Below are 18,739 nucleotides of genomic sequence, written 5' to 3' on the forward strand. Positions count from 1 at the left end.
CCAAACCTTTATTTTACACAAAACAGCATCAAACATGTATTTAATCTGTTTTTCAATTGTTTCCATTTTTAGAAGAGAATTAAGATGCTTTTCTCCTTATAACACACCAAAATGGAATTATTTACAAGAAATCAAGTGGAAAGAAAATACAGACAAACTTGACAGCAGAAACAGAAAAATTTCTGATCCCCGAGAGAGAGTAAAGACATGTTTTCATTAACATAATATAAAATGTACAACATGACCTCAACATCTACAGTTTTCAATACCGAGTTATGTGGCTGAGATCTCATACATCAGGTGGAAGCTGATGCCTTGTGTGAAAGGTTTCGCTCATAAACTGAACGACACCTTTTGTAGCTTGTAAAAGCACATCTGTCAGCTATTCGACCTTCCCTAGTGCTTTAGACTCTGACAGTGGTGCGAGTTGCTCTTCTAGGCTGATCTTCCTTAAAAATATTGAGGTCCAAACTCAGACAGGAACAGCCTGTGAAACTCAAGCTTTACCAGTAGAAGGTCTTAGTGAGGAAACTGGCTGCTGTGTTCAGCCAGCTGCCACCGGTGTCCTGTTTAGCACCAGTACGGGACACTGCGCGGTCAAGCTCTTTCTCTGGACTCTCGTCCTCTGGCAGGTAATCTGGCAGGTGGGAATTCTCTTCTACCTTTGAGCCAGAGGTGCTGAGTGGAATGAGAACCTGTAACCATAGTACAGCCATGTCAATAATAAATAACAGCAAATATATATACACATATAAATATAACAAATCTCTTAAAGCAGTGTATTTTATAATATATATATATATATATATATATATATATATATATATATATATATATATATATATATATATATATATATATATATATATATATATATGTTAGTGGCAAGTTCAAACCACTGAATGCCACTGTTTTATGGATTTATAGCTGATATAGTTACATTACAGCTGTGTAACTTCTGGCTAGTATTGTAAATTAACAAGTCAACTCAATACTTGTTAATATATATCAAATTTTAATGTAATAAAATATAAGAAAATATAAACATTAAAAATGTATATCAATATAAATTATGTATATCTAATTTAATTATTTAATGATGACAATTCAAAACAATGTCATGGCATGTCAAAATTTGACCTGACCGGATCATCATTCTCACAACAGCAACACTCACCTCTTCTCCATTTTCATTTTTCACTACCTGTTTAGCTGAAAGCACATTTGTGGCAGCAATAGCAGTGGCCAGACTCTGAACAAAAGACATTTGCATTAGTTAGTGCATTAGTGCCAGTGGCGGCTGGTGCAAAAAATATTTGGGGGGGGGGCGGCAAAAAAAAAAAAAAAAAAAAAAACAAAAAAAACAACACAAAAATTAGGAATGCAGGAATGAATAGGCTAATTGTTAAATATCCATTTAACAAGTGATACAATAATGTACCTATCTAAAACATGGAAAATTCAGTATTTAAGGCATGCCATAGGGCTGAGATCTACAAAAAATTATTTAATTAAATTTTTTTTTTTATTTAAGATCCTGCCCAATATTGTCCTAGAAACAATGTTCATATTGAAGGTTATAAAAACAAACATGAATGTAACTGTGTAGTATATGCTATAAATTATGTGCAAAAAAGGTCAAATCACATTAGGCCTAGGCTACATTATAAAATTGTACCTTTACAATCTAAAAACAAAATGTTTTTTGAAGCAGAAATTAAATACACGACTAAAAATGGAAATAAATAAAAAAAGAACAGACTAATAATAATTATTTTGATTACCCTAGAATAGTCACTTTACACAGTTACTACTATCGTACAAATACACTTAGTTGTAGGTTTGAAATTCTACATATTACATATTATGTTCACCAACAAAAACAAATTTTCAACAAATATTTTGAGCAAAATGTATTTTACTCAGATTGAACTCCGTCTGTTCGGCGGCGCTCGTTCACGAAAGTTTGTGCGTGCTGAAGGCTCGTCCACGCCTGACTGCAAAATGGAAATATTTTCTCGACTTTCTAACTTTTACAGATGGAGAATATGTCTGTGAAATGTAAATTATGCACTGAGGAAATTATTAAATGTAACTTCAGCTTAAAAAAAAATTATTAATAGAGGTATGTTTGTTTCCACCAATCGCTGCACAAGTTAAAGGTGCCCAAGAACGTTCTTTCACAAGATGTAATATAAGTCTAAGGTGTCTCCTGAATGTGTCTGTGAAGTTTCAGCTCAAAATACCCCATAGATTTTTTTTTATTAATTTTTTTAACTGCCTATTTTGGGGCATCATTAACAATTCACTGATTTACACTCGGCGCCGCCCCTTTAAGACGCGTGCTTCCTGCCACACGAGCTGTTGACTATATTACAGCGCATTTACAAAGTTCACACAGCTAATATAACCCTCAAATGGATCTTTACAAGATGTTCGTCATGCATGCTTCGAATTATGTGAGTATAGTATTTATTTGGATGTTAAATGTTTTATTCTGAGTGAATTTGAGGCTGTCCTCTGTGGCTAACGGCTAATGCTACACTGTTGGAGAGATTTATAAAGAATGAAGTTGTGTTTATGAATTATACAGACTGCAAAAAATGAAAATAGCGACGGCTCTTGTCTCCGTGAATACAGTAAGAAACGATGGTAACTTTAGCCACATTTAACAGTACATTAGCAACATGCTAACGAAACGTTTATAAAGACAATTTACAAATATCACTAAAAATATCATGTTATCATGGATCATGTCAGTTATTATTGCTCCATCTGCCATTTTTCGCTGTTGTTATTGCGTGCTTACCTAGTCTGATGATTCGGCTGTGTGCAGCTATTTAACTATGCCAAGATAAATTAAATTTTTGAATCTAGGGCACCTTTAAGGTTACGTATGATGACGAAAGCACGTTGGTGCGAGCCCTCCCGGAACCCATAGAGATTGCATTGCAGTGCCTGCAGTTCGAAAAAAAAGTTCTTTGAATGGAAGTCTATGGGAGCAGTCGGGGCAGATCTCTGCCAGACTGAAATGCCCAAAAAGAGGCGGTACTCCACAGAGTGTGACTCGACGTTGATTGGACTATATCCAGAGGCAGAACAAACAGCCTAGCAGTGACAGCTAGCGTAACTCTGTGGTTGAATGTGATTGAAAAATCCGTCCCTTTCTCACTTTGGTGGTGTGTCGCCCTATTGCCCCAATGAAGAAACCGCCTCTGATTAGTGCACTAAGACATTAGTTTTTCTTGCACATAATGAGAACAATGCTGCTTTTATTAGTTGACTCTCTCCTCACAGAAAGAAGAACATAATGCACATAAGCTATATGTACCTCAGTGGGCAGGTCGGCACGGATGCGTACGGTACATCTCTTCAGTGCCATCTGGAACGTGAAACTGATTACACCTTTGACCCTCAGAAGGGCCTCTTCACAGACACCTCTCTGATCCTGTCAACACAATACCACATGTGATTTTACCCAGTAATCTGCATGAATGTGAGAGAAACAGTTTATGATCCAGGAACGATTAACAAAGGGCATGTGAGAAAGCTATATATGGTACGTACTGCCCCATCTAAGCCTTGTATGTGTAGGGTAACTGATTTGGCTTTCTTGTTGGAGCTGTTGATGAAGAACTGTGGTTTGTTCCTCCTCTTCTGTTGCTCTGGAGTCTGACAAGCCTGTCTCTGTGTTTGACCACTCAACACACCATACACCTCTTTCGCGAGGTCTGTAATATCAGTCGTCATGCCAGTCCTTCAGTCAGTAGAGGGTTGAGAGATATAAAACATCATGAAAACAAGCTATTTTTTTTCTAAATAAGGTGAATAGATGGATTGTGCACAGTAATACACACACACACACACACACACAAAAAAAAACATGTATAAAGAAAGTAATTATGGTCAAATTAGATCTTAGATCACTTAATCTACCAGTAAATAAGATAAAATAATAAAATCACCTCTCCATCAGTGTCTCCAGGCTCACCATCATGCCAAGCTCATTTTTCATAGTGTTGATGTTGCGGGGCGATTCGGCCAGGTACCGCAAAGTCTGAGGAGACGTAGCAGAAAAGGTTAGGACTTTTTAAAGAGGCCATATCATACCCTCTTGATTTTGTTTTTAGGGTCTTACAGACTAAGTTTTTATGCTTGAATGTACAAAAAACACATTTTTTTCACATTTAATATTGTTGCAGCACCTCTTTTCCCAGTCTGTCAGGAAGCGCTTTTTTGCTCTGGTCTCTATGAACGCCCTCCTTCCAAAAAGCACAGTGTATTCTGATTGGTTGTCTGGACCAGTGTGTTGTGATTAGTGAACCGCTTCAGTGTGTTTCAGAAATGTCATGCCCCTTTCCATAAGTGCAAGTTTAAACACAAAACTAATGCAACTCAACCTTGGTCGATAATTATGTAAAGGTGTCCTCGAATGAAAAATTGAATTTACCTCGGCATAGTTGAATAACAAGAGTTCAGTGCATGGAAATGACATACAGTGAGTCTCAAACTCCATTGTTTCCTCCTCCTTATATAAATCTCATTTGTTTAAAAGACCTCCGAAGAACAGGCGAATCTCAACATAACACCGACTGTTACGTAACAGTCAGGATCATTAATATGTACGCCCCCGATATTTGCATATCGCAGCTCATGTTCAAGGAATTAGACGAGGGCAGAACGTCTGGATCTGCGAGGTGAATCATCAGACTAGGTAAGCAAGCAAGGACAACAGCAAAAAATGGCAGATGGAGCAATAATAACTGACATGATCCATGATATCATGATATTTTTAGTGTTATTTGTAAACTGTCTTTCTAAATGTTTTGTTAGCATGTTGCTAATGTACTGTTAAATGTGGTTAAAGTTACCATCGTTTATTACTGTATTCACAGAGACAAGAGCCGTCGCTATTTTCATTATTAAACACTTGCAGTCTGTATAATTCATAAACACAACTTCATTCTTTATAAATCTCTCTGACAGTGTAGCATTAGACGTTAGCCACAGAGCACAGCCTCAAAATCATTCAGAATCAAATGTAAACAATATCACAGTATACAATATTCACATAATCTGACGCATGCATGCAGTATGCATGACGAACACTTTGTAAAGATCCATTTTGAGGGTTATATTAGCTGTGTGAACTTTGTTTATGCACTGTTTAAGGCAAGCGCGAGCTCCGTGGGTGGGGAGCGTCAGCATTTAAAGGGGCCACACAGCATAAATCGGCTCATATTTAATGATGCCCCAAAATAGGCAGTTAAAAAATCTATGGGGTATTTTGAGCTGAAACTTCACAGACACATTCAGGGGACACCTTAGACTTATATTACATCTTGTAAAAAAATGTTCGATGGCACCTTTAAATGAGGGAAATTGTGACGTGTACATCCCTGGAATAAAACTCAAGACTACAATCAAAGCGTTTCAGTGAGTTCAGAAACAGTGCTTGCTTACTGATATAGAGAATAACTCATTTTAGAGTGGACAACATTAAACACTAAAGAAAGTCGAAAATGTAAAAAGTAGAATAGGCCCTCTTTAATAAAGAAGAACGTTTTTGTGCGCTGACAAATCAGGTCTGAGAGTACCTGGAGGGTGGCAAAAAGCACTTTAGAGTCCTTATGGTCTAGAAACAGCACTAGTCCTGGAAGGCAACCCTGGTCCTGAACAATCGCCTCCCGATTCTGTGGTTCTGATGCCAAATCCCGCAGCTGTGTGACTACTGATAATGCGTCCATCATTTTTGTGGATACCTGAAACACCAAGGGATATGAAGACAAATTATTTGAAACATTTGATTACATAGATCCCCTTTTAAAACATGATCCAATACTTTCATTCAATCAAAACGGATCTTTTTGTTTTCTCACTTGTTTTTATGTATTGTGGTCATAATTGACAGAGCAATTTTAATAGCACATTAAAGGGTTAGTTCACCCAAAAACCGTCGTTCATCTTCGGAACACAAATTAAGATATTTTTGTTGAAATCCGATGGCTCAGTGAGGCCTGCATAGCCAGCAATGACACTTCCTCTCTCAAGAAAATCGGAATATAAGTCGTTATTTTGTTTTTTGGTACACCAAAAATATTCTTGTCGCTTTATAATATTAATATTGAACCACTGTACATGAAATGAACTGTTTTAAACACATGAACTGTTTTAAATACGTTTTTAGTACCTTTATGGATCTTGAGAGAGGAAATGTCATTGCTCCCTATGCAGGCCTCACTGAGCCATCGGATTTCATCAAAAATATCTTAATTTGTGTTCCAATGATGAACGAAGGTCTTACGGGTGTGGAACGACATAAGGGTGAGTAATTAATGACAGAATTTTCATTTTTGGGTGAACTAACCCTTTAATAATAGACCCTTTAAATAGTATATGTACTAATATGGTAGCTGTGGGCGTATAATACCATGTTATGTTTTATTCTATAGAGCTTTGACATAAACATCTTTCAGAAAGAAGAACAGCTCCAGTCATGTGACCACTGACACAAGTCATGCAAAAATACCCACATTAAATCAAAACCATGAGTAAAATACATATTTTCAGTCCTTCTCAATAAGTAAATTTTTAAGTGGAATTAAAAGAGTTAACAGAAAAATAGTTATTTATAGCACAAAAGCTGAAGACACTAATAACCTCGAGACCATCAGTTCCTTATTCAGCAGTCTGTTAGCATGATAGCTAACGTAGTTTGAACTCAGATTCAAGTTTTACATACTTTACATCTCTGTAATTGAAAGAGAATCTGTTTTTATTCATTTTAACCTACACATCATTCTCAAAACCTGTTTCCTGGAATATGTTGAGTATCAAAACATAATTTTACAGTGTACTCACCACTACCGTTACTTTTAACAGCGAACACACTAAATACAAAACTTCCCACTGCTTCTATTCAAACAAAATGATTGGTCGAAGGCGCTTGACGACGTTTCTAAAACGTTCAATCTGATTGGCAACAGGCTCCACCCCTCTTCTCCGGACCAATCACAAACGCTCTCAAGCAAAGAGCTTTATTTGAGTTTACCTGAAGAAGGAAAGCGTGATACAGGAAAGAGGTAACGTTAAAGTGAATAATACGCTTGTCTTTGTAAATATAAACGCTATTTTATTAATAATACAATGCATAGGTGTATAAATTAGATTAATGCGGTTTGAAATACGTGTGTGTTCTCATGCGCTCATTGCAGGATAGTGGCTGATGCTGATAAATAATTAGTGTTGTCCTTAATTACGTTTCTCTCTCATATAATATAATGTTATGTCGTTTGTTTTTGGTCGGTATTTCATCGTTAAAGTTTTAAACGATAAACGTTTTACCGACGGTTTTGTTAGAGAATTGAACGGCTGCAGCGGATTTGCTCCCTCAGGTCACGTGGAGAAGTTTGCTGCAGTGTGTTGTTCATCTGTCAGCAGAATCCAGCGTGGAAAACACAGGAAAACTGTCCATGTCTCTGCTGGAGGACATCGTTGATCTGCTGAGATGTGTCCTGGAATACTTTGGAGTGCCTCCTGATATGGTAAATATGATAGTCACACTAATTTAATTTAATTATGTGGAAAAACAAATCAATAAACGTGATTTTACATGCTCAAGTTGATAAATGCAACTTTTTAACAGTATATGTTTGTGAACACTGTGTTGCAGCTGGTTCCAGTATGGGAGAGTACACAGTGTGGACAGTACCGCAGTATAGTCCGTATGATTGGAACAAACCTTCCTCTCTGTCCTCACCCACGGCTGCGGTTTCAGGTGCTGTCTCTGTGTATCTGTGTATTATTAAAGGATTCGTTCACTTCTGAATTAAAATTTCCTGATAATTTACTCACCCCCATGTCATCCAAGATGTTTGTGTCTTTCTTTCTTCAGTCGAAAAGAAATTAAGTTTTTTGAGGAAAATATTCCAGGATTTTTCTCATTATAGTGGACTTCAATGGGGTTTAACGGGTTGAAGGTCAAAATTGCTGTTTCAGTGTAGCTTCAAAGAGCTCTATGTGATCTCAGATGAGGAATAAGGATCTTACCGAGCAAAACGATCAGTCATTTTCTAAAAAAAATAAATAAATAAAAATGTATATACTTTTTAACCACAAATGCTTGTCTTGCACTGCTCTGCGATCCGCACACATGACATAATCATGTTACAAAGGTCACGTGTGACGTAGTACCGAAACTACCGATCCAGTGTCTTCAAACCAAACGTGCCAAAATTAAGCTAAATGCCCTTTACAAAAAAAAAAGTTAAAACAATGATATCGGAAGATTTTGAAGAAAATTAGATTAATTTTTTCGCCCTACATCATGTGTGACCTTTCTAACGTAATGAGTGGCAGATTGCAGTGCAAGACAAGCATTTGGTTAAAAAGTATATACATTTTTATTATTTAAAAAAAATGACAGATCGTTTCGCTAGATAAGAACCTTATTCCTCGTCTGGGATCATGTAGAGCCCTTTGAAGCTGCACTGAAACTGCAATTTGGACCTTCAACCCATTGAACCGTCGAAGTCCACTTTATGGAGAAAAATCCTGGAATATTTTCATCAAAAACCTTAATTTCTTTTCGACCGAAGAAAGAAAAACATGTAATCTTGGATAACATGGGGGTGAGTAAATTATCAGGAAATTTTTATTCAGAAGTGAACTAATCCTTTAAAGAGCTGATCAGTCAATTATATTTCTAATTTTTAGAACTTTTAGAAAATGTAATTAAAAAATCTTCACTCAACATCAGTGTTATTTTAATTATTAATATTTTGTACTTGCTGTGCTTTTGTCATTATTTTTTTTAATTCAATTTTGATTTTATTTCAGTATTTTTAGCACTTAATTGCTTATTTTAGTTACTCTTTTTAAAAAGCATTTCATCTAATATTTAAAATTTAATTACACTTTATTTCAATTTCTTTTTTTTTCTTCTTTTTAATAGTTTATCAACAACAGCATCAACTCAAACAAGATAAAGGCTATTTTTACATGAACATTTGTTCACAAAATAATAAAACTGTTCATACAGCAAGTGTACACCTTTAACCAAGTATTTTTCTATTATATAATATGAAAAAAGTATTAATCTTTTATGACTAGCTCATTGTGGAACACATGCATAAGGCAAATGTACAGGTCAGGTTATTACATGCATGTGTTCACATGGTATAAATTGTTGATAAAGTCTCTTCGCATACTCAAGGCTTTGAAAGACTTAAGTGCACTTTCACTAATGAGTTCTTACTGTTTGTTTCTAGATTCCTCTGCAGACATTCAATAGACAAGGGCATATTGATGTGTCAGTGGATACACCAGCCATTCCTACATTGGCGGATGTGCTTTGGCTGGTGGAGGATGAAGGAGAGAGCCACACTAAATTCAGGTTGTTACACATCAGCAGCTGTATAAACACAAAGGTTTTTATTAATAGCTCACTGACGGTGTCTGTATGAGTGCTAAATATACTTCTGAACATAAGTTACGCCTGTTATGAGATTTCTTGTGGGATTCTGATCTTCACAAGAGTGTGTATGTAATTTATGTTAGTTTTGTTTTATGGAGAAAGTTCAGAGTGTCATCATGTCTTACCATGTTTATAACAGAACTGCAATCCCGCTGAGGAAACACTGTGTACAGCAAGGTTTTGAGATTCCTTCATTGGGGTGTGAACGTTCATTGTCTGTGTCTGTACCGGCTCAGAAGAGCGGCAGGGTGCTGGAGCCGGGCACCCAGCCAGAGGCCCTGCAGAAGATCTCAGCTCTGGAAGAGGAGCTGCAGAGACTACGAGCACAGATCGCTATGATAGTCACAGCTCCAGCAGGTACTGTATTCTTAATATGCCAGTGCTGTAACTGACCGATTGTTAGAGATTCTTATCTCATATTATGAAAAGGCTGTCTGTGGTGGCTATTTTTAGCCACAAACCCAAATTCACATAGATTGTACTGTTCAAGAAACAAACATGGTTTATTTTTATTTATAAAACGGATAGTTCCGTCCTTTGATTCTGATTGGTTGAGCCGCGTTCAAAACCATTGTAAAATTCCTGAAAACATACAGCTGACCGCATTACAAGTATCGCTGCACCACTGAGTGTGTATGTTGCTTAAATATATGTTTGTTCTCAATTGATTTTGTTCATTGAAGCTTTCTGCATTATGTAGGAGATTATTGTGAGAGATATCGAGTGACCGAGTGTATTACCTGCATTCAGATTTAGCATTTTCCTTCAGGTCAGTTCATCAGTTTGAATCAGTTTGAATATCTGATGCGATCTTTGTTCTTTCTTAAAGGTGCCATAGAACGCTTTTTTAAAAGATGTAATATAAGTCTAAGTTTTCCCCTGAATGTGTCTGTGAAGTTTCAACTTAAAATACCCCATAGATTTTTTTTTTTTTTTTAAATTCAGTTTTTTAACTGCCTATTTTGGGGCATCATTAAAAATGCGCCGATTCAGCGCACCGATTCATCCCTTTAAATGCTCGCGCCCCACGCTCGCGACTCTATAATACATTGCATAAAGTTCACACAGCTAATATAACCCTCAAAATGGATCTTTACAAAGTGTTCGTCATGCAGCATATCAGATCATGTGGGTATAGTATTTATTTGGATGTTTACATTTGATTCTGAATGAGTTTGAGGCTGTGTTCCGTGGCTAACGGGCTAAAGCTAACATTACACACTGTTGGAGAGATTTATAAAGAATGAAGTTGTGTTTATGAATTATACAGACTGCAAGTGTTTAATAATGAAAATAGCGACGGCTCTTGTCTCCGTGAATACAGTAATAAACAATGGTAACTTTAACCACATTTAACAGTACATTAGCAACATGTTAACGAAACATTTAGAAAGACAATTTACAAATATCACTAAAAATATCATGATATCATGAATCATGTCAGTTATTATTGCTCCATCTGCCATTTTTTGCTATTGTTCTTGCTTGCTTACCTGCATAAAGTCTGTTAATTTGCTGTGCACAGATCCAGACATTAATACTGGCTTGTCTGATGCCTTGAACATGAGCTGGTGTATGCAAAAGTTGGGGTCGTGCATATTAATGATCCCGACTGTTGCGTAACAGTCGGTGTTATGTTGAGATTCGCCTGTTCTTCAGAAGTCTTTTGCACAAATCAAATTTACATAAGAAGGAGGAAACAATGGCGTTTGAGACTCACTGTATGTCATTTCCATGTACTGAACTCTTGTTATTCAACTATGCCAAGATAAATTCAACTTTCAATTCTAGGGCACCCTTAATGTGTTTTCCCGTGCCCTGCTGACACTGACAGTGCTAGTCAGAGTATTTGTCATTTGCGTCTTGTTCAGTGTTCACAAGAAGTTTCAATGTAAAAGTCTTTGTGACTGAGTGACTCGCTCATAAAGACAATATTTGCCGCCATCTAGAGACATAATAAATGTAACTTCTGTTGCTGTTCACAGTCAGGGACTTGTTTACAGTGAATTTATAACAGCTTTAGGGTGTTTTAGGCACTCCAGTCCATGTCGGGCCTAACAACGCCCCTTAGCTATTATAACTTCACTGTAAAGCATGGCTTCACAGGGCTTATTACTTGTATAGGTTCTCAAGCTTTTTGACTTTTTGACCCTGTTGTCCAACACAATATTCAAAGGACCCCCAAATAGATAGTTTTGGTATTTCTGCTGTAATTAAAACAAAGCTGCTTGTTTTCAAACGTTTTTGTTAACAGAAACTAGGACTATTTATATGTAAAATGAATCAACCACAATTTATTTTGTGATTCCAAAAGCTTAAAGAACTGTATGTTCATCAATAAAAACAATAGTTAAGGAGATATGATTTCAGTTTAAATCTTGGTTTTTATGTACTTTTTAGTATGTTAATTTAGAATGAAAGTTACATTGAAATAGATTAATAATTATTATTAATTAAATATTTTAATTATTCAGTTTTTATAAATAGAGTAATTATTTAAAAAAAATTTGATTATTAAAATAATTTATTAATTTAAATACTTGGAGACTTTGTCTACTTGTGCAAGACAAATAATCATTTCAGTCTGGTCTTGACTTTGTGAATCTGTGACTGACAATGTCATTCAGGCATTATAAAAAAATTATTGAAGGATGGAGCAGTTAAAACTGTATTTAACCACACAGAAATCTTGCATCCTATACAAGTGGCATATATATATATATATATAAATTTTATGGTTCAAAGACACCTAATTGCCTGTTTTTGGAGCAAATCATAACTTGACTCGTGGAATGCTGAGGAAAAATAAAATGGCTAAAAATGTATGATATAACCCCTTTTAATGTATCACTCTGATACCTTGTAATAAAATAAAAATATTGTTTCTAATAATAATAACAATAATAATAATAATTAATATCATTATTGTATAGTCAGATTGAATGGGGAAAATGTTTTATTTTTTTAATTTTTTTGTCCTTAGCTAATCACATGCCCGAATGAACTGATTAATATTCGTGGACCTCAGGGACAAAATAAAATGGTTAAAAAAATTATGATATGACCCCTTTAATGTATCACTCTGATATCTTTTTACATCTCAGGCCGTGCCGTTCTTTCAGCTGATCCTGGCACTCCATGCTCTACTCTACCAATTCCTGTCCTTACTTCCACTCCTGTCTGTCCTCCTCCACCTCCACCCCCACTTCCTCCTCCGGCTATGGCCAGCTGCACAGAGGTGTCCGTGTCGGAGGTGATTCGACAAAGACAGGCAGCAAAAAGGGAAAAGCTTGCACAGTGTGATCCATCTCTGGGTACAGCGCCTGCTGCCCTGCCGTCCATGTTAGAGGTGCTGAGAGACCTGAATCAGGTCAAACTGCGTTCTGTCGAGAGGTATGGATCTACTGGTTTCAAACTCGAAGCACGTCTTAGTTTGAAGCTCAATACTGAACATGGTTTTGTATTTGTAGATCTCCAGGTGGAACTCCAGTAAGGCGACGGAAGAGTAAAGGCGTAGCATGTTCATCTGACCCTGCAGCTCTCATCGCCGAAGCACTGAAAAGGAAGTTTGCACACAGACAGAGAGATGATTCGTTTGGTAAAGAGAACCGCTCGGCTGAACCCTCTCCTTTCAGCAGTCCAGACACTCCCAGGGTAGGTCTTCTTCCTCTTTTACCGCTAACATTTATTTCAGTTGACAGTAGTGAAATAGGGGTTGTGTTGTTTTGACTGTTTACTCCATAAATAAAACAGCTGAGTATTTGGTGGTACAGGGTGATAATGAAATGAGGTATTTGTCAGATGGCATCATTAGCTGTTATGTCATGTGGTACAGTTTTGTCAACATCACGCACTATGTGTCAAGTTAACAATATGGGTTGAATAAAATCATGTGCAAGCCAACCAATCAAACCGCAAGGTACCATCCAAAATGCCATTGTACCTATTGAGTGCATTTACATGCACAGTCTTACAGTGATTATGCTTAATAACTTGACATGGTGTAAGTTCATGTAAATCCTTTAAATGCAGAAGATAAAAGTTAATAATAATAAGTTAATACCATGGCTGCAGCAGTGCAATGATATTACGCAGCGCCCTTGAGCCACTGCTTGCACAGGGAACGTGCCTTGCAACCATGGAGACGTTTAATATCATTGCACTGCTGCAGCCATGATACGGCAGCAAAGTTCCTTGATTATTACGCTGGAATGAGAGTATAGTTCCTAGCCATATCAGCCTAGAAAATCGCAACTTTCCATTTTCCGCCGATCTTAGTACACAATGTAACTACAGAAGAGTCAAGTTTTAAATAGGAAAAATATCAAAACTCTTTGGTCATTTTTAAGCGTGATGCTAACGGTCTAATCAGATTCAATGAACTATGCTAAGCTACGCTAAAAGTGGTACCGCCAGAACCGGAGATCGGCTGAATGGATTCGAAAACGGTAAAACTCAACTGTTTAACTCTAGGGGAGTTGGAAAATGAGCCTATTTACAAAAAAAGTGGAGTGTTCCTTTAAGGAAAAAACAATCGCCACACAAGAGCTGCACAATTAATTGAAATAAAACCAAAATCGCAATATGAGTTAGTACAATTATCAAAATGCAAAGGCTGCAATTTAATTAAATGAATTTGGGGTGTTTTTGGAGTGAAGCACAGCACTGTTTTCTTTTACACACACAAGCAGCTCATGATTCAATGTTTTCAGTGGCTCAAACCGACTCGTCTCACAGTAAATGCTAATCACCCGAGTTCATATCTGCATCTGCTCTGTATTTGGGAATGCAAATGCGCCAACCATCTTCCCAAATTTGAAATAAGCGCTTATAAGCCAGCTGTTTTCTGCCAAAATAGAAGCTTGATGAAATTAAAAACATAAATATTAGTATTGTGATTTTAGTTAACAATAAAATTGTCAGTATTGTATTATTTATCTTAAACAATTTTACAGTAAATATTACTATGGTGATACAGTGCCCTCCACAATTATTGGCACCCTTAGTAATTATGAGCAAAAGCAGATGTGAAAATAAAACTGCACTGTTTATCCTTTTGATCTTTCATTCAAAAAATTCACAAAATTATAACCTTTCATTTAAGGAAAATAATTGAAAGTGGGGGGAAAGTCACATTATGAAATAAATGTTTTTCTCCAAAACACATTGGCCACAATTATTGGCACCCTTTTATTCAAAACCATTCCTTCATGCAGAATCTCTCCAGATTCTTCAGATTCCAGCTCCATGATGGTGCTTCTTCTCTTCAGTTCACTCCACCCATTTTCTTTAGGGTTCAGGTCAGGGGACTGAGATGGCCATGGCAGAAGCTTCATTTTGTGCTCAGTGACATATTTTTGTGTTGGTTTTGATGTTTGTTTTGGATCATTGTCCTGATGGAAGATCCAACCTTGGCCCATTATAGGATTTCTAGCAGAAGTGGTCAGGTTTTGATTTTTTTTTTTTATCTGTTGATATTTGGTAGAATCCATGATACCATATATCTGAACAAGATGTCCAGGACCTCCAGCAGAAAAATAGGCCCACAACATTAAAGATCCAGCAGTATATTTAACCGTGGGCATGGGGTACTTTTTATCCATGTGTGCACCAAACCCATCCGGTGGGTTTGCAGCCAAAAAGCTCTTTTTTTAGTTTCATCTGACCATAGAAGCCGGACCCGTTTGAAGTTCCAGTCGTGTCTGACAACTGAATATACTGGAGTTTTTTTATGGATGAGAGCAGAGGATTTTTCTTGAAAACCTCCTGAACAACTTGTGGGGATATAGGTGCTGTTTGATCTTTTTTTTTAGGTTTTCTAAAACTCAAGACTCAACTAATCTCTGCAATTCTCCAGCTGTGATCCTTGGAGAGTCTTTGGCCACTCAAACTTTCTTCCTCACTTCACATTAGGATGATTTAGACACACGTCCTCTTCCAGGCAGATTTGTAACATCTTTAGATGATTTGAACTTGTTAATTATTGCCCTGATAGTGGAAAATGGGGATTTTCAATGCATTAGCTTTTTTTCTTATAGCCATTTTCTATTTTGTGAAGCTCAACAATCTTTTGCTGCACATCAGAACTATATTCTTTGGTTTTACTCATTGTGATGAATGATTAAGGGAATTTGGCCTTTGTGTTTACACATATTTGTACTCCTGTGGAACAGGAAGTCATGGCTCGACAATTTCATGCTCCTAGTCACCCTGGTGTGCTAAAAAATGAAAATATGAATGGGAATATACTTCAGAGATATTTTACTCATAAGAATTTCTAGGGGTGCCAATAATTATGGCCAACATGTATTGGATAAAAACATTTATTTCATAATGTGAGTTTCCCCCCACTTTTAACTGTTTTCCTTCAATGAAAAGTTAGAATTTTGTGAATTTTTTGAATGAAAGATCAAAAGAATAAACAATGCAGATTTATTTTCACATCCACCTTTGCTCATATTTACTAAGGGTGCCAATAATTGTGGAGGGCACTGTATTTCTTTGTTAAATATTTTTAATTAGTAATAATAATAATAATAGTTATATATTACAATAAAATATAATAATATAGTATTATCATTAATTTAAAGCCATATTGAGATAAATGACAATTTCTGGCCAAATTTTTCAGCCCTTCAAACAAGCAACCTTTTTTTTTAAATAGGCATTTGACTTGTTCTAATTTCAAAACCAGAGAAAAATACAATATTTTCAAATCTCATGTAAACATAGTTTTTTTTTTTTTTTTAGAATATGCAAATGTTTATCCACTTATTTGTGTTGTTGTCAATGCACTCATTGCTGTCGCTTTCGTATTGTGCTCAGTATTAATGTCCTCAGATTATAGATATGTACTGTTATTATTACATTTTTTTTTTTTTTTTTTTGGGGACATCACAGTTCAATTGGACGAACAATATGCACTTGCTTAGTGTTTTAGCACACATGCTAATTTTCTCCACCAGTCCTGTTAATTTACAGGAGTTTCTGAGTGCCATAAAAACATAGCACAACTTGGGAAATGGATATTAAACTAGCAGCAAGCAGGGTTCATGTTGGATTTTTGAGCCTTTTGAGAGCAATAATTGCAGTGCATTTTTAATTTGAACCGCTAGGGGGAGTGTGTATGTCCAGAAACTTAATTGTTACCTTTAGACCAGCAGAGGGCAACTTTTCATCACAGTGCATCAGCCACGTGAAACACAAATGAGACACCTCAGCATTGACTGAACCCATTTGTTTGCCGAATATAAACCGTTTATGGGAATTAAATGTGAATTCCTATTAAAAGCAGTTATGAGTGATAATTCATTTTTAAGCTCTTTATTCTCAGATTTTAGTATATCTTTCTAAAACACTTGTGGTCTTCTGTAACGAAGAGCTTTTCCTCACCACTTTCCTACACCTGTGTTTATGTAGCACTATTGCACAATACTTGGACAGAAGCCTTGACGTTTTGCTGTAAAATTTAGTTGAGAATGCAGTTTCATGAGAATGCATTATGTGCTGTTGTGACTTTAGTGTCGTATTGGTTTACAGATTCTCCATCACACCAGACGCAGCCAGGGACGCATTCACCTTTGACCCTTGACCTTAAAGTCTTCCGGAATCAGAGTAATTTTTGTACATGCTGATTTTTATTTGTAAATATTATATACAAAGGACTTCTTAATTGTGAATGATGAATACTTTACATCCTGAATCAAAAGTATTGATTCAGGATGGCAGTAATTATGTCATAAGATGCTACAACTTTAAGCCACAAATGTGGATCTATGCAATGCCTCTTTTTATACTGATGTTTTTTTTTGTTTTTGTTTTTTCATTTAAAGCATAGTTGGACTAACAAAAGTTCTCTGAACAACTTATCAGTGATATTTTAAGTTTGGTACCTATTTTTGCCAATAATTCGTTCATCCATGTTTCTGCTGTATTTTCATCCTCTCCTACAAACTGTTAATGCAGTATCACTATCAGAAGCAATAAACAAGTAAGAAGCCTTTCAAATGTGTCGTCTTTCATCCGTCAAGTGTGTACTATAACATAAACAAGTTTATGACACAGGTCTCTGGAATATTTTATTCTGTCTAGTGAATTGCACCATTCTGTCGTCTGATATTTCCTAATATTCGCCATTATCCATGCCAATGCTGTATAAATTAAAGGGTTAGTTCACCCAAATGAAAATTCAGTCATTAACTACTCACCCTCATGTTGTTCCACACCCGTAAGACCTTTGTTCATCTTCAGAACACAAATTAAGATATTTTTGATAAAATCAGTGAGGCCTCCATTGACAGCAAGATGATTAACACTTTCAGATACCCAGAAAGCTACTAAAGATGTATTTAAAAGTTCATTTGACTACAGTGGTTCAACCTAAATGTTATGAAGCAACGAGAATACTTTTTGTGCGGCAAAAAAACAAAATAACGACTTTATTCAACAATATCTATTGATGGACTATTTCAAAACACTGCTTCATGAAGCTTCGAAGCTTTACGAATCTTTTGTTTCGAATCAGTGGTTCAGGGCGTGTATCAAACTGGAAAAATCACGCCCCCCAGTGGTGAACCAGTAAAATTTCAAAACGTATATGACGTAACGAAGCCTCATTTACTGATATCACGTGACTTTCACGCTCCAAACCACTGAAAGTGACCTCCTAACAGGCGAATCTCAACATAACACCGACTGTTATGTAACAGTCGGGATCATTAATATGTATGCCCCCAATATTTGCATATGCCAGTCCATGTTCAAGCATTAGACAAGCCAGTATTAACGTCTGGATGTGTACAGCTGAATCATCAGACTAGGTAAGCAAGTAAGAACAACAGCGAAAAATGGCAGATGGAGCAATAATAACTGACATGATCCATGATATCATGATATTTGTAAATTGTCTTTCTAAATGTTTCGTTAGCATGTTGCTAATGTACTGTTAAATGTGGTTAAAGTTACCATCGTTTATTACTGTATTCACGGAGCAAGCGCTGTCGTTATTTCCATTTTTTTAAACACGTGCAGTCTGTATAATTCATAAACACAACTTCATTCTTTATAAATCTCTCCAACAGTGTGTAATGTTAGCTTTAGCCACGGAGCACTATCAAACTCATTCAGAATCAAATGTAAACATCCAAATAAATACCATACTTACGCGATTAGACATGCTGCATGACGAACACTTTGTAAAGATCCATTTTGAGGGTTATATTAGCTGTGTGAACTTTGTTTATGCAGTGTTTAAGGCAAGCGCGA

General features: G+C 36.3%; 2 protein-coding genes across 3 annotated transcripts; one reads left to right on the forward strand and one right to left on the reverse strand.

Annotated features, from left to right (window-relative positions):
• Positions 1–3: 3 nt before the first annotated feature.
• armc1l (armadillo repeat containing 1, like) lies at positions 4–6,924 on the reverse strand. Of its 2 annotated transcripts, none has more exons than XM_067371324.1 (7): positions 6,862–6,924; positions 5,598–5,762; positions 3,966–4,057; positions 3,568–3,757; positions 3,332–3,448; positions 1,178–1,252; positions 4–695 (listed from the first exon to the last, which is right to left on the reverse strand). In XM_067371324.1, exons 2-7 carry the CDS (start codon positions 5,748–5,750, stop codon positions 504–506), a joined length of 819 nt encoding a protein of 272 aa, XP_067227425.1. In that variant the 5' UTR covers positions 5,751–5,762; positions 6,862–6,924; the 3' UTR covers positions 4–503. The 2 variants fall into 2 exon arrangements, with proteins under 2 accessions (XP_067227425.1, XP_067227426.1); XM_067371325.1 differs by having other exon boundaries at positions 6,794–6,896.
• A 135-nt stretch (positions 6,925–7,059) lies between these two features.
• Positions 7,060–17,467, forward strand: mtfr2 (mitochondrial fission regulator 2). Its single transcript, XM_067371963.1, has 8 exons — positions 7,060–7,082; positions 7,395–7,544; positions 7,673–7,777; positions 9,270–9,394; positions 9,615–9,832; positions 12,580–12,868; positions 12,946–13,129; positions 17,015–17,467. Exons 2-8 carry the CDS (start codon positions 7,473–7,475, stop codon positions 17,057–17,059), a joined length of 1,038 nt encoding a protein of 345 aa, XP_067228064.1. The 5' UTR covers positions 7,060–7,082; positions 7,395–7,472; the 3' UTR covers positions 17,060–17,467.
• The last annotated feature ends 1,272 nt before the right edge of the window (positions 17,468–18,739 follow it).

The sequence above is a fragment of the Chanodichthys erythropterus genome, chromosome 20 (assembly GCF_024489055.1).
Source record: "Chanodichthys erythropterus isolate Z2021 chromosome 20, ASM2448905v1, whole genome shotgun sequence".
Lineage (NCBI taxonomy): Eukaryota > Metazoa > Chordata > Actinopteri > Cypriniformes > Xenocyprididae > Chanodichthys > Chanodichthys erythropterus.

Excerpts from the sequence above, each read along its gene's own strand:
- armc1l (XM_067371324.1), bottom strand. The coding sequence starts at position 5,750 with ATGATGGACGCATTATCAGTAGTCACACAGCTGCGGGATTTGGCATCA. Across the intron at positions 4,058-5,597 it reads TGCTTTTTGCCACCCTCCAG|ACTTTGCGGTACCTGGCCGA; the intron begins GTACTCTCAGAC and ends ACGTCTCCTCAG. Across the intron at positions 696-1,177 it reads AAAATGAAAATGGAGAAGAG|GTTCTCATTCCACTCAGCAC; the intron begins GTGAGTGTTGCT and ends CTATGGTTACAG.
- mtfr2 (XM_067371963.1), top strand. The coding sequence starts at position 7,473 with ATGTCTCTGCTGGAGGACATCGTTGATCTGCTGAGATGTGTCCTGGAA. Across the intron at positions 7,545-7,672 it reads TTGGAGTGCCTCCTGATATG|CTGGTTCCAGTATGGGAGAG; the intron begins GTAAATATGATA and ends ACTGTGTTGCAG. Across the intron at positions 7,778-9,269 it reads ACCCACGGCTGCGGTTTCAG|ATTCCTCTGCAGACATTCAA; the intron begins GTGCTGTCTCTG and ends GTTTGTTTCTAG.